The following is a 15,779-nucleotide window of genomic DNA, read 5'->3' on the forward strand; positions in this document are numbered from 1 at the left end:
GTCCGCTGTCTCCGCGCTCTGATTGGTCCGTGTTTTTCGTCAGTAACTCGTTAACAAAGCCGCGTAGAACATTTTTGCAAAGGAAAAAGTTACTAGAAATATCCTCGGGAATCACCCCTTTCAAGGAAGTACAACATTTTTGGGACAGCCTGTATATTAGACTGAGATGCACTAAAATTTCAAAACTGTCTAAAAGTGCAAAAAATAAAAAATTATAATTGTGTTGGTCATAATAGAATAACAAATATATGGAGAAACTAAATGGTGATGCTAAAAATATGAACAAGAAAGGTTACTTGAAGGCCACCAGATCATTCTCTTAAGAATAGAAACATTTTTCGTAGTATATCGGTAAAATGCAGAATTTTTTATCGGTCCCATAAATTTCTTAAAATGTCACTAGCTGCATCACAAACTAGACGAAAACAGCAAAAAGGTTATTAAAAACCTGAAGATCACCGAATTCCTTTCATTCATCGCGAAAAAAAATGGACGCTTCTTTCGTCGAAAATGCAAATTTTCTCTTCACAAGTCCTATAAATAGCAAACAATTTCGAATAACGAATCAGGAAAAAAGTCCGAAGCGATGCTATTCAAAAGTCAAAGATAAAGAAAACATGTCCCCTTCAACCTTGGACAAAAATAGAAACACACCGCTACAAGTCACAACGGATTTCAACAATCCAATCATAACTGTTTTATTTATATCGTTTTTCGACTCGGGCGACTGGCTATTTTCGATAATGAAAAGCAGAAAAAAAGAAGAGGTACGGGAATGGCAGAAACAGAATTAATAGCCGGTGGGGTTCGCTGCTTCTGGAGAGGCGACCATAAATCCTCGCATTTGAATATTCTATCGAGGAATCGGATTCTGTAACCAGTCCCATCAGAGTGGTTCGGGCCTGCCATCTATCGGAAAAATGTTTTAAATGTTCGATACAGGATCCGATTAAAAAAGTTGTAAAAAAGAACTATTTCCGCCACTGTTCCGACGGATTGCAATTTTTAAACTGAAATGGCTGAGCTTGAAATATTTGCAAACCTTCCGATGCTTTCTTCGCGATGCGATTTTTATTTTCGCTGCAGCAGCATTGCAATAGTAAATTATTTTAGCTGACGATAACGATCGCCTCGCGATAAAACTTCCCATTGCAATTCTTTGCTTTTTTCCTGAGCGAGTTTCGCTATATGGGGCCGGGCATTGTCAATTTGCAGTATTACACCTTTTCTGTGGACTAAAGATGCCCTCTTTATCAATAGTTCTGAATACAGCCGTTATAATTGCTGACAATACAACTCAGCAGTAACTATTTCTCTAGGTTTCAACAACTCAAAGTGAATTATGCCACGACAGTCCCACCTTATGCACAGTAACACCTTTCTAAGTGATAAGCTAGGTTTAGGGGTTGATATTGCGGTTTGATTTGCAGAAAGACATTGCTTGGAACGCCTTATGTTATCATAAAGAATCCATTTTTCATCTCCGGTAACGATTCTGCTAAGAAATGGATCTCTACGAAATCTGGATAGCAATGAAGTGCAAATTGATCGACAAATATTCTTGTTGGTCTCGGATAATTGATGCGGTACCCATATTCCTTGCCTATATGCCTTTCCCATTTCGTGTAGGTGCCTTTCTATAGTTGACCATGTGGACTCGAGGCTTCTCGATAATTCTTGTATACTTAAGTTTGGATCAGCTTCCACTAGAGATTGTAGGGTGTCATTATCAAATTCAACTGGTCGTCCACTTCGAGGCCTGTCAGAGAGATCATAATCACCAGCAGCAAACCTTCTGAACCAACGTTGACACTTGTTGACCATCAATACATCTCCATAAACATCGCAAATTTTCTTTGTTGTTACCGTTGCGTTAAATCCCGCATGAAAATGAAAAAATATGCAATGACGAATATGATCCTCGGAAGATACGGACGCCGCCATTTTACTAAAGGGTTGTAAAAAAAATTATACTTTTTGGAATATTTTGAACACAGGCCTGGTTTACCGAAAACTGTAAAAGAATACGTGTTTCCTGTTCAACGATCGGTACAGAACTAAAGGCAAAACAAATTCTTTGCAAATAATTGATTACTTATGGGTACCCCTAATGTATAGTATATTTATAATACTTCAGGATATTACATTATGAAAATGGTTATTTTGGGTGAAAAAAGTTCGTTAAAAAATTGTTTGAATATTAATTAAAGGGATTGTACGCGTGTCGACAATTTCCCTTCAGGATTCGATATTTTCGTGTTCGATCGAGCACAAGGTCTACAACCATGAATGCCCTTCTCATCTAGCCGACGCAATAATGAATCTTCGGACTTATTCATGAACGATGGCGGACGGCCCCGAGGCGACATTTCCGACATTCCCGGTTTCTGTTGACCGTGTAAACGAGTCTAATAGAATTCAAATGAAATTTGCAAACGCAGCACGGCGTTCCTAGACGCGCCGGTTCTCCCATCCTTCGGTTTTCGATCGATCGATACCCACGTCGCTCCCTCTTTCAATCTCGAATCCGATGCAGCCCCTAGGGGGGCTCCTTAAAAATTAGCCTACACCCACGCTTCTCGATTCGAGACCCGATACTTAAGATCCGCGCGCCCTTTCACAGCACCTCGGGCACATATTTTCGAGCGAATAATGCAACGGGGTTGAACAAGGGCTGTTTCACCCCCTCCCCCTCCCCTGCCGTATCACTCTTCGGGAAATGTTCTCGTCGACGGGATTTTTTAATCAATTTTGAAACGGGAATACGTGATTTTGCGAGCGTTCTGACGTTGAAATTTTTCCATCGGAAATTTCTTAAATAAAAGTGTTTCCTTTCTTTCATTTTTTTGTACGGTACTTTTCAAAACGTTTCTGAAAAAAACTGTCCCGGTTCCCCAGTAAAATTTTTGATAAATTCGAAGTTCACAATCCGGCATCGCGGGTTGATAAAGCCGATAAAATTTTCGGCAGATTCGGAAGCCCGCGTAAAACACAATCGCGGCCCTAATCTCGGCGTCGCCTGGCGTCCTCGCGCGAGCCAAATGTAACCAATGGGAAAAAATTATCGGCGCATGAGTCATCGATGACGCGGGGCCGCCTCGATAACGCCTTATCTCATGCGCGCAACGTCTCAATGGGGGATTCATCATCGACGCATACGTTGTTTCTGTTTCTGTCGATGCCGAACGGAAGTTCGCGATAAATCGACTGACGGGACTGGTCGAGATATCGCGCGAGCTGTTTACAAATGGCGAAAAAATTCCTCCATAATCGATTTTGTTTTTATTTCTCTTTAGTAATTAAAGAAGCGGGCTGACCCTCGACGGGACTAACGACTTCTCCGTTCATTGACACCGGCTTATCAAGTTTAAAAACGGACGAGGCGATTTTTTCGGAATATTTAAATCTATTTAAATTCAGGGTCGCGCGATTTCGGGGAACTACAAACGCCTCGAATCTCGAAAACACCGTTTCCAGAAACCGACTTGTCCAGTAGCTACGCGACTCACCTTTCGATAGATATAAATTTCGACGAAGGTCGCCACGAGTCACCGTTGTTCGAGGACACGAACGTTCGGGAAACGAAAATCATAATTCTCGAACTAATTGATTTTCGATCGAAGTTTCTTCATACTTTTTTGGACAAAATCTAAATTGATCGGTGAATTAAAAAATGTACATTTTCATGGAAAAAATTCCGATAACCTTGCTCTTTATTCACAGCTTCTTCAAATTGAACGAAAAAATCGTACTCTCGTTTCAACCCGAAAATGACCGGTTCCAGATTTTTTGTTTTACAATTATTGAAATGATATAGATTGTTTCATAAGAAATGATTTTATGGATATCTTTAGGAGTAGCACAAAGTCTGAATAAAATCAATCTTGTCATTTTTTCATTAGGAAACATGTGCCAGTTACTTTTAAGACTCAGTAGGTTTACGCTTCGGATCTTACACTTAGAATTTTTTATTGTTTTCCCCCAATTGTCGTTAATCATACGAATTGCTTTCTCGCGATTACGACTCCAGAATATTTATCGATCCCGACGTTAAATAGCATTATCGCGCGCAGTAAAATGCCAACCGATAACTCTAATGAATTACGACGACGACGTTTTGCGAGAGGTATTGTTAATTGTCGCATAAACGCTAGACCGATAACGCCGGCAAATATCAATTACGGTTTTTGTTTGACATGCGTGTTTTGTTATTGCGGCGATCGAAAGATTCCTGTTCGAATTGACAGTTTAATTGCTTGGGGTCGGCTGCTAATTACTATGCCTGCGCGGGCCGTTTTTGCCGGGCGATCTTATGACATTTTCGAGGAGAGACATGTCCTCAGTTTTCTACTGTACTAGTCGACGTTCCATGAACTTGCAGACCGCAATTCAATGGAGGCATAACGTCGCCTAAACGCACCCCCGTGGTCCCGGGACCCTCGCGAGCCACCCCATAGAGGATTTTCACTCTCGCGTTCAGCTCTGTAGGAGCTAATTTGCGAAGCAACAGCCCGCGATAGTGAGCTCGACTTGCAATTCGTCAGCCTCGTTGCCGCCCCTGTTCGCATATTTTCACATACCTGGTGTCTGTAAATTGGCTGAATCCCCAAGGGGTGAGTCTCCGGGGGAAAATGGGTCGAAACTGTTCGACGACGTCGTTCTCTAAATTTCGTTTAACCAGTGGTGGAACTGGAGCCGTCCCAGATGTCTCATTTACGCGTACAATTAAAAATCAACCAATACCATTTTTACATCAACCCTTTAGCTATCGGGATAGTCAAAATCGTCGGCTTCAGATCTTTCATCGTTATAATTAGACCGCGGATCTTTATGCAAAATCAAAGTTTTCTTCATCAATTGCAACAAATAGAGACCAAATAGAAAATTCCTTATCTCTTTAATCATTTCAATAGATTGAAAATAATCTATTGTCGTGCTTCAAATCTTATAGTCCTCCCACTATTTCAAATTTCATCAACTCAATGTTGTCATAAGTGCATACATTTTCTCTAGTTATAATCGTTGAAATTGAGAAGGTGCTTTTATGGGAATATTATTGTATTTTCTGAAGATTTTACGTCGACTAAAGATTAGAAAGAGACTATCTCTCATTTTCGACACCACAAAATGAACTTTTATGTGATTTCAGTTTCTTCGAATTGACTTGGACCATTTTTATTTTGCATAAAAATCCGTCCAAAGATTTGCAATATTTCCCCGATTTTCAAAACTGCGGTGCTACGAGTAGAGCCACGGCACGAGACGATTGAATAAATAAACAAGAAGCGAAATTGAAGGTAGTAAAATGCAGGGGAGGAACGCCATCGATAAAATCAAGTTTGCATAATCTCTCCTTGACTATGTAGCGGATTCCAGAGCCAACACAAGTTGCAACGGAGAAGCCTGTATCGAGAAGCGCTGGCTATAGGTGCTGAACGAACAAAGTCGCGAAGATCGCGAGCGTTCGCTGAGAATTCCTTCGACGAACGTTGCGAGGAGGAGCCATTAGTACGCTGCGAAGGTTTTGTTTCGTTTTAGCACGGGTGGAAGCCACGCAGTACCGTAATGACCGGGGTCGACGTAATTTTTGTGACACCATGACACGATTCGTTCACCTCATCGTACGTTCACTCCGTCACGTACCTTCGGAACCACGTGTTACCACCCTACTCTCCGCTGGAACAAGCCCTTGCGATCAATCAAGCCCGAGTCAAGCTAAAAATCTCGAACACTGTTAATTTAATATATTTCTTCTTATCAGTATTTACCAGAGTTAAAAATTCACCCTTTGCCGACGGGAATTTCTTAAAAATATTTTCTTACACCAAATTCTTCACTTCTGGCGGAAAGCAAAAATAAGTGTCAAAAGTATACACACACCCTTCTCAAAACAAATTGAACCGATTTTAAAAGGATTTGTTTACCAGCTGACATGTAAACAGATAAAGAACTTAAAAACCCACACTTTTTTCCCCCGTAATTTCGATCTACAGCATTTTTTTAACAATTTTATTTACACCTAGTAATCCTAAAATATATCTCTCTCTTTCTCTCTCTCTCTCTCTCTCTCTCTCAGAAATAAATGAAGCCGTTTGGTCCAATTTCGAGAAAGTTATTCGTGTTTAAAGGATGACTACATTATCTGTTTGAAACTTTGAGAATTAAATGCATGGAGTCGGAAATCAAAAATTGTTATTAGAGAATAACTGTAGTCTATTCAGTAGAAGGCTCGTGGTTTTAAGAAATCCGTTGCCTTTTTCCGTGCTCGAGTTTAGTCGTGCTTGGTATCGCTTTCGGGCGAAATCGAGCCTAACCGTGAGGCGCAAGCGATCGTCTCAGCGTTCTCCGGCGGGAATGTGAAGCACGGTTAGCGAAATCGTAATCAGCGTCGATAAGCCTTTCGGTGGAAATTGTTCTAACTCGCGTGCAGTCTGCGACTCGCTCGAGATCGCTCCGGTTTGCTCCGGCGTCCTTGGCACACAACATTTGTCACACGTTCCCTGGAGCGTGTGTACAAGCGGCGTGTTCTCGTTAAACGAACCACCCACGCAACTGTACCGGAGAGCTTTTCTGGCCGTTTAACGCGGTCAAGTTTAATGGGACACCGTGCTCCACTGATATCATCCAGGCATCGACTCTTCTCTTGCTTCATGGGGTCCTGTAAATTTTCATCAATTTCAATACACGATGCTCGTCACCGCAGGTGTATTTAAAAAATGTGTACAGCATGCCACAAGTGCGAAAAGATCCCCGGTCTAGCGATACCAAAAGAATATCTCCGACGACCCAGAAAATAGAAATTAGAATGGGGAAACGAGCGAGAAACGCGATCACAGGGTTGTTCCCGATCGAGGGAATGGATCCTCTGAAATTGAACACCGTTAAATGAAAATTAAGGACAATTGATGAACTACTGTCATCCCGCGAAAAATCTGACCCCGGTGCCACAGATTATGAGTCTTTAAGGACTCAGTAGCGCAAACAGTATCTTTTGTGTTTTTAATTATCTCCTCGCGAAACTTTTACTATTATATCCGCGACATTCTACCGATTAAAATGACACCAAACACGACTCGGTTCGAAGTATATTTGCACGTTTAATCCACGGTATAATGGAACCTCCCTTATCCGAACCGTTGAATTCGACTGAGTTCGAAGAAGGGAATGGTACGGAGGGGATTTTTCTGCAAATCGCAGAATTGCAAATGGCCGGGCAACGCTCGCCATTTTTGTGAACGCGAGCGAGCCGCTAAAGGGGGTGCGCCGCATCACTGGAAGTTTTAATTAGTCCTTTAATTCGGCCGGGCCGTTGCAGAAGTCGGAGACAGTTGAAGACGGGGTTGAAGGGGAGGGGGGGATGAAAACCACCCCCTCGGCTTCCCGGCGACGTGACTCGCTCACGGATGCATAGAATTTTTCAATAGTCGCGAAACGTCCGCCTCCGCGCGACCGTAACTTATTCAAAGCGCGACGTCTTCTCGCTATGTAACGGAGGCTCGCTTTACTTACCGGGACAAATTGTCACATCGAATCGGGGCCGAGTTCGACTATCGACTTCCTGGACCGATTACCCTGCTGCGCCCTTGCCGATAAACTTGTTAGCCGCGGCTATTTAGGATGGTCTTCTGCGAGGAATCGCATTTCAACTTCCGTAAGGTCTCGGTGTTTTCAAATGGACATAGCCTCTCGTTACAATGGTGATTTTTTAATTGCGTGACACACTTTCGCTGAGAAAATTACATCTGTTCGATCTCCAAAAAAAAAAATTGAACTGCGCCATTTTATTCAGTCTCGGAATTTTCTTTTCTTTCCGCTTGATGTTAATATTGTTATATTGACACCAAGTAGACGGTATTATAATTCTTCATAAAAATCTGCAATCTAACAACAAAAATTCTTTTCTAATACTAAACTTTCCGTATTTCCGAGTTTCATATCTCGAAGATCGCGCGTGCACAAGCGTCCAGTCAGCGCGGAAGATGCAATTTCATATTCTAATTCGTCGGAGTCCTCGAGTGATCTTTCCTGTCTAAGATCTTCCGCAATTGCGCAAGTGGATCAAATTCTGCTGATCGTCGTTGCGCAATGCATTCCCCTTTTAGTCACGGTCGCGAATGAAAAAAAAAAGGCGAGACAAGAAGTGTGTCACGGGTCGAACAACGCCTCATTAAAGCGCACTATCTTTACGTCAGAGACAATTAGATCCAGTTCAAATGTCCTGTAGTTTTTTCTCTCTATGAGGATCGATCGATCTACTGGAGGTTGGGGCACCAGCTATTCACACGAACGCGTAATTGATCGCATAAACTTTGGAGGATCATTCGTCTCGGGAACTATGCACTTTGGGTTAATCAGTCTTCGTGTCGAATCGACCGCGATTATTGCAAAATAAAATTCTCAATTGTTTGCGCGCGCTATAAAATTCTTATAGTTTACGTAGTTGTTCTATTGCGGTTTTAATAGTAGAAGGAACGTAATTTTCAAAAATCTATAGGACTCGTATCGGTGTCAAATTGACCGCAATTATTGCAAAATAAAATTCTCAATTCTCAATTCGTGCGCTATAAAATTCTTATAGTTTATGTAATTGTTTCATTGGTGTTTTAATAGTACGCAGTCTTAAAAAGTCCATAGAACTACTGAATGGAAATAAAATTTCGATCAATCTAGACTCAGAAAATTCCCCACAGCATATTCCGCGAGAAAAATAGAAATTGTTGGAAGAAGAAAATATTGATCTTAATTCATTTCAATTAATGGTTGATCATTTCGCCAATGGTCTCTTTCCCACGTATATTTCCGGGCTGGTATAATGAATATTAATAACGAGAGTGCTCTGCGATGCGTTCTCGATGACGGCCGCAGTTTCTTCCACTTTGATACGCGCGAACGAGTCCTTGATCGTGTAATCTTGGTTGTTGAGCGGCTCTCGTACCCGGCACTCGCGAATACAATCTCGGTTCCATTTACACTTGTTAACCAATTACGATTTTTAGCTTCCGTGATTGCCACGTGTGACCGCGGTCTCGTTTTCGTGCACGACCGGCTTCCGCTAATCGGGAATCTACCGATATTATCAACCGCCGACTCGTATCAAGCTCGAACGAGCATTTGTGTTGAAGGTTCCGCTCGAACACGTCTGGCGGCCGGAGAAATCTGCTTTAAATTGTCCCGTGAACACCGTTGAAACCTGAACTCCTTCTCTAGAAAGAAAAAAACATGGATCGATGCGTCGAAAGAATTAGCAACAATTTATTCAAACGTGTTCCTCAATTTTTACGAAACGATCGCCTTCATTACACAGTGATTTCTCTGTATATGTCGCCTCGGCCTGGATGATAAACGTCGCGGAAATATCCCCACTACCGCGGGGTAGTATACCCCGGGAGGGTCCCCGAAAGCTCAAGAGGTCAAGAGGTCAAGAGCTCCTGGACGATACACGACGCTGGCAAGACCCGTGTTGTTGACATATATCGAGAATTCACTGTAGTTTTGTTCAGAAACGATCTGTTGGAACGACACATCTTTTATTATTCGTGCTCTTCTTGATCATCAGAAAAATATGTGAATTTTTACGATCCGATTCTTTGCGTAGTATTTTTAAAAATATATTTAAAAATTGGGCCCAGAGGTTATTGAAATCTAAAATTCTTCATTTGTATGGCACGATATTCTTGCGTACAGTATTGTACGCAAATATATTATATGAAAAAACTGTTTAAATGTCTTCATGTCTACGGTACACTATTTTGGCGTCAATTTCGAGCACGATATAAATTAATGAATTCTTTACTCCACGTTCTCGCCGGATTAACATTTTATTTAAACGATAGTGACCAAGAAAAGCAGCGTGAGAAGCCGGTCTCGGGATCGATCTTGTTTTCGGGGTCGCAGGGACCGGTGGCCTGGTTCTCGCGAAAATTTAAAAAAAAAAAAAACGCGCGGCGAAACGCGAAACAAACAGCCCCATTGTTCCCCGTTCTCGAAGGAGTCGCGTGCGCGCGCGCGAGCTTTTAGAATTTTAAATACGAGAGGAACGACAGTCGTCGACGTCGACGACGTCGTCGTCGTCGTCGTCGTCGTCGTGTGTCCCGACGGTACACACGGTGGAGTCCTCGGCCTCCCTTTTGTTTCCCCTTCTGCCGACGGGATCATCTCTCGTCCAATCCCCGTTTTCTCCGAACCAACCCCCCTCCTTGCGCCACCTTCTTGATCGAACAAAGCGAGCGAGACAGAGTTTCACGGTGAAAAGCGGGGGCCGATCATGGTCGTGTAGTCGTCCGTGGAGACTGTATATGCTGATTGTCGGCGACCGAGCCGAAGCTTGAATGCAGCCCTTTTATTGTCCTCACTTTCTGCCGTTTTCTTGTTTCAGTACTTGATGAGTGGCTGGGCGAAAGGATACAGCTTCCGGTGCCAACCGGTTGACTATTCGAACAACCCGATGGCGCTACGTATGGCGGAGACGTGTTGGTGGTATTACATCAGCAAGTTCACCGAATTCTTCGATACCGTGAGTATAGTCTGTTATTGTTGCTCCCTTTAATCGTTGGTAACGTTTCTTGGCCACCAGAAAATTGACTTTGATTTTTCTGCGATTCGAAGAAGTCGATCCTCCATCCCTTTGGTTAGTCAATTCATTCCCGGAGGATTCTGTCTGGATTGCCGAATTAAATTGCCGCAGAAAATCCAACAAAGTCAATGAAATTTAGTTCGCGTTAATAGCACTGAAAAAGTAAAATCGGTCACAGTTATCTTCGTTATTATTGACTGAAATGATTGATGAAAGAAAGAACTTTTTCGTTCGGCCCTGTTTGTCTTGTAATTGACGTTTCATCTTCTTTCCAGATCTTTTTCATCCTAAGGAAGAAGAACCAGCAAGTGTCGACACTGCACGTGATCCACCACGGAATCATGCCGTTCTCCGTCTGGATGGGGATGAAGTTCGCGCCAGGTGGTCACAGCACTTTCTTCGCCCTGTTGAACACCTTCGTTCACATAATCATGTACTTCTACTATATGGTGGCCGCGATGGGCCCCGAGTATCAGAAGTACATCTGGTGGAAGAAGTACCTGACCACTTTGCAAATGGTAGGCAGCCTACCCTCAAACACATTCATCGAACCTTCAGATAGATGGTTCATCGTACCTTAACAAACTGGCTCATCAAACCTGTTAACTCGACAAAAAAAGTATACTGTCCAGTGTTACTCTAACGAACCCCGTTTTGTCCATTCCAGGTGCAATTCGTGATGATCATGTCCCACCAGTTCCAACTACTCTTCACGGAGTGCAACTACCCGCGTGGCTTTATGATCTGGATCGGTCTGCACGGCGTGCTGTTCCTGGGCCTGTTCTCGGACTTCTACAAGGCGAAGTACGGCGGCCGGACGAAGGGGAAGGACCAATCGAGACACAGGTCTCAGAACGGTTCGGCGGGCGGTTTGTGCATGCCTGTCTTAGAGGACTCGAGGCAGCAGAACGGCGTGTCATCGTACGCGACGATTTACAACAAGGAGTACAACAGCTGTTACAGCAACGGGACGAACAACGGCTACGTGGCGAACAACAATACGGAGAAAAAGCTCGCTTAGGAGACCCCTCGGCGGCGACGACGGCGGCGTCTGGTCGTCGGAGGCAAGCTCGGGCCATCGGATAGATCGTACGACGGATATTTAACCCGACAACGGCACCGTGGGCCCCGCTCGGCTCCGACGGGCTAAAAGGGCGTGGCCCGCGGCGACCGGGGGCGTGGCTTGCGTGCAAACGCAGGCGCAGAACCGGCGTAACGAGTCGCGCAGACGCACGACGGCCGGCTAGCGTCGTTTCGCGCTTGATGAAGCCGCCGAGGGGCGGAGCTTGCGGCTCCGGGAGGCCGGCTGTCGCCGTGGAAGGGGTTGTCGCCGCTTGAACTCGCGTTATTGATAAGAAATCGAATAAGAGATCGTCACCAGCGGGTGAAGGGCTCGTCCGACGGCGCTTCTCCCTTTGTCAATCGAACCGCTATCGAGTGTGGAGCGAGATCATTGTAGCGACACAATTCAAAAACGATGGACGGAAAGGACGAGTGGTGGAACGACGCCGGACGAGAATTTAAAACGCGCACACGGCCCACGGTGATCCTTGATCTCGATCCAAGATCTGGGTCGATCAAGGTCGTCTGGGTCTTCGTCGGATGGTCCGATTCCGTTCTTTAATCGTAGCGTTGCCTGCGCTGCCAATTGCGTGTCTGTTTGCGTGTGAAAGAGAAAGAGAGATGGTCTGAGTGAGATTGCATGGGCGATGATTTTTCCTGTTGTTAGAAAGAGAGGATTCGCGGGGCCAGGCACGCGCTGGCGCATTCCCTCTCGTCGGGACGCGCCAGAGAATACGATCCCAACAAAAACCTCCCAACCCCTACGTCTAGTGGTGTGCGGGTACCTAAACGCTTCGGGATTATGTTGTTTGGGGTTGGAACACCGGAGCTGCAACGAAGCGGGAACATAGTCGATGATGTCGTACAGACATACACATAAAAACACACACAGATACACTGTACACGGATTTTTATTCTCCTCGGACCGACCATCCCACGGGATTATACTATATCTCTTCGCCCCTGCGTCGTATGTTGTTCGAATACCTTTTTTTCTTTTTGTAGAAACCTTGGGGAGGGAAGGGCGTTACGAATCACGATTTAAGTAATGTAATTATTTATTTTATATTGGAATATAAGAGAACACGTCTGGAAAACTCCAACCACCGCATCTTGCGTATGTCAGTTTGTTACTTGTGTACACGAGCTGGTTCAGCCTGAGATCGACAATTAAACGTCTCTTTCGATTGTAACTGTATGAAGCATATTTTGTTTCGAACTCGATGGACATCAGTCCGCGGTCGACGATGTGTTTCATTCGTACTACTAATCTCAGGGAGACGATGAAGTCGGGTCTCTGAGTGCGTCTTAACCCCCGTCCATCTCTCAAACATTGTTGCATCAAAAGATAACACCCGTCCTGGTTTCACACTCCAAATCAACAGATTATATTTTGTTTATAACGCCTGCATGGGGTTTTCAAACATATGTATCACGGTATATACAAACAGAAAAGTGGTGAGTTTTCAGCTTGAGGAACGTATGGGGGTTAACGTCAGCTACAATGTATAGGGGAAAATAATATACACTTACAGTAGATGATCAAATTATTGACACTAGGTTTACGGGACGCGTCCAAACGATGCGATCTTTAGATTGTAAAGATGCATCCATGAGGAATTGTTCAATAAATAAATTTCTTTGAGTATACATCGTTTTTAAAAAATGTCTAAAAATTTGGATAGACACGTTTCCGTTGTTTGCATGAAGTAATGTAAAATAATCACTTTAGTGCTCCGTAAACCCAGTGTTAAAGCCAGGATACAAAAAAAGAACTTGTCGAAGAAGCATTTACAATTTACAAGGCTTGATACTTCAATAAAAATGATTGTTTCTACACTGATTAATCCATACAAGCTCTAATAATTTGATCAGATACTATGCCAAAAACCACGTGAAACCCTGCGGAAGAAGGATTTTGGTATAAACATATTCGCAGCGTGGAAAATAGTGTTTGTATGACAATAATTGAGAGAGATGCTTAGTTGGCTAGCTTAGGTGGACCAGCCTGTGTATGTGTATGTATATATGTTGTATATACATATGTGTGTATATGTCACCCGCAGGAAACGTTACCGAACCACGAGAAACTTTGACGATGGCCCAGTCGTACCAGAACCTTGGATACCCGCAGACCTCTACCAGTTAACCGTTACCCCCCCTATCGTTGTCCGACTCTCTATTGCCCAGGTCGCGTGTCGAAGCGACAACACTGGTCTCACACAGAGTTTTCACCTGAGAGAACTCCCTGGAACCCGATTTCACCCGGTTCAGAGCCATGTCGAACTCGGCTTAAAGCTTTAAGCGGCTTTAAGCGGCTTTGACGTCTCGGTGGCTGTGCCTTTGTCAGCGGAAGGTCAAAGCATTTATATACAGCGACGTAAACTGGTCCTACAAATTCTCGAAAAATTCTAGATCTTTGTCAAACAGTCAGAAACAAGGGAACAATGTTGTTTGGGGTATCTGGAGAAATTAAACATGATTAGAGTTAGAAATGTCCTTCGGTTAGGTCTTCGGTTGATATTGGGATACGCTCTTTCAAAATGGAGGCGTAACATATCCTAAGATGATACTTTATTAGAATGATCCCTCATTTTCGTCCCTTTCATAAATCTGCAAAATTTGCAATGTCCGTTCATAAAATTTATACTTTCCGTGAAACATATCTCTTGTTTTCGACTGTTTAGCATATGCGCAAAGTTTTGTAAAAATTTGAGAGGATAATTGGGCAACATCCTTGCGAGTGGTTCTCATTCCAACTTCCAATTTCTCGAATGTTGAAGGAGCTATGAAAAATAATGATGTTGATAGTGCGTCGATTGCGCTGGGCTTCTTGGTGGCTCCTTTGCGGTGAAGACAATGTCCTGTGAGATCTTGCGTGGTCAATTTGAACGCGACTCGACATAGCCCCGATTGTGTTCAAAGCTTTGGTGTTCGTCGTAGAAAATAAGCGTCGAATTGCGCGAAGGAAAACGCTCCTTCCTCTCTGAGAAGCTTGGTCCCGGCACGGAATCGTTTAATCAGCGTATGCCACGGCGGATTGCACCAAAACACCGAGGAATTCGCTGCCAGTTAGCTTTTTTACGGCTCGGTGAGCCACGCTACACTTTGTTTCCTTTAGTCGAACCTCCACGACGCTGCAAGCTCTCTTTTTCTATACAAGTCGGGCTCCAAAGTCCGCTTACACCTCGCAGACCTCAAATACTAATCGTAGGAAAGCTAATGTTTGGACAATTAATAGAGAATTATGCGTTTACAGTGTATTGGGTCTTTTGACAGCCAACTCGGAAAAATCTTCAAACTGGTTCAAATGAAATTTCCATTTTTGAAAGGTGGATCTTTACGCAGAATATTTTTTAGTCATTCTAAGTGATTTATACTGATTGTTGAAAGTTTTGTTTGGTCGCGAATGGGATGAAAGATTTGTAAAAGCTCACAGCTCGCTTGTATTTTCAGTCGATTATATTTTCTCTATATTAGTTGATAAATACTTATATTTGCATAAAGATCTGCAGTTTATTAACTCCTTCGCAAGGAATAGAGAATGCGTATTCATCCTGTGCCTTCATTTGTTCAAATAGCTGAATATTGACACCAAAGAAATAGAATTTTACCTCGGTTCAAGGAAAAAGAGTAACATCTCTAACAGATTCTGTTTGAAAGCTTCGTGAAGAGTCGTACTCTCGTGAGTCGTACTCTCTTTGTGTTCGGTCAGACGTTGATTACACTTAAGTACCTCCTTAGAAAATAACAATATTCCCAGGAACAAACAAACCAAAACCAAGGCCGCAGAAAGTTCTCGAAACACGCTTGCCATGGACATATTGAAACAAATAAAGTTTTCTATCACGTACAACGATAATAATCTTAATGAAAAGTTGAATAAATGTTAATCTACCTCTCTGACACTATGGTGAACTTCATGATCCGTGTTCTCCGCTAAATTTAAGAAAATCCTTTTCGCTTCTCCAGAGACTGTGTACTACAATTTGAACAACCGCAAGAATTTGTATTTCGCGCAATAATTTCGGTCTTGCGGGGTGTAAGCGGACTGTGCGCACTGATGCATTTATATCGGATGATTCGACGGCACCAAGCTTCCGCAGAGCACTCGGGCTTCTCTTTTACGGGAACGAGCTTGTTC

General features: G+C 43.4%; 1 protein-coding gene across 2 annotated transcripts in view; it reads left to right on the plus strand.

Moving 5' to 3' along the window:
- The window catches only part of LOC143353280 (very long chain fatty acid elongase AAEL008004), a 67,239-nt gene extending 54,413 nt beyond the window's left edge, over positions 1–12,826 (plus strand). For both annotated transcript variants that reach the window (XM_076786478.1, XM_076786477.1), the window contains exons 4-6: positions 10,376–10,513; positions 10,849–11,091; positions 11,241–12,826. In XM_076786478.1, coding sequence (XP_076642593.1) covers positions 10,376–10,513; positions 10,849–11,091; positions 11,241–11,594 — 735 coding nt within the window. In that variant the 3' untranslated portion in view covers positions 11,595–12,826. The remainder of the gene's footprint in view (positions 1–10,375; positions 10,514–10,848; positions 11,092–11,240) is intronic.
- Positions 12,827–15,779: the final 2,953 nt, after the last annotated feature.

Source organism: Halictus rubicundus, chromosome 4, assembly GCF_050948215.1.
Source record: "Halictus rubicundus isolate RS-2024b chromosome 4, iyHalRubi1_principal, whole genome shotgun sequence".
NCBI classification, from domain to species: Eukaryota; Metazoa; Arthropoda; class Insecta; order Hymenoptera; family Halictidae; genus Halictus; species Halictus rubicundus.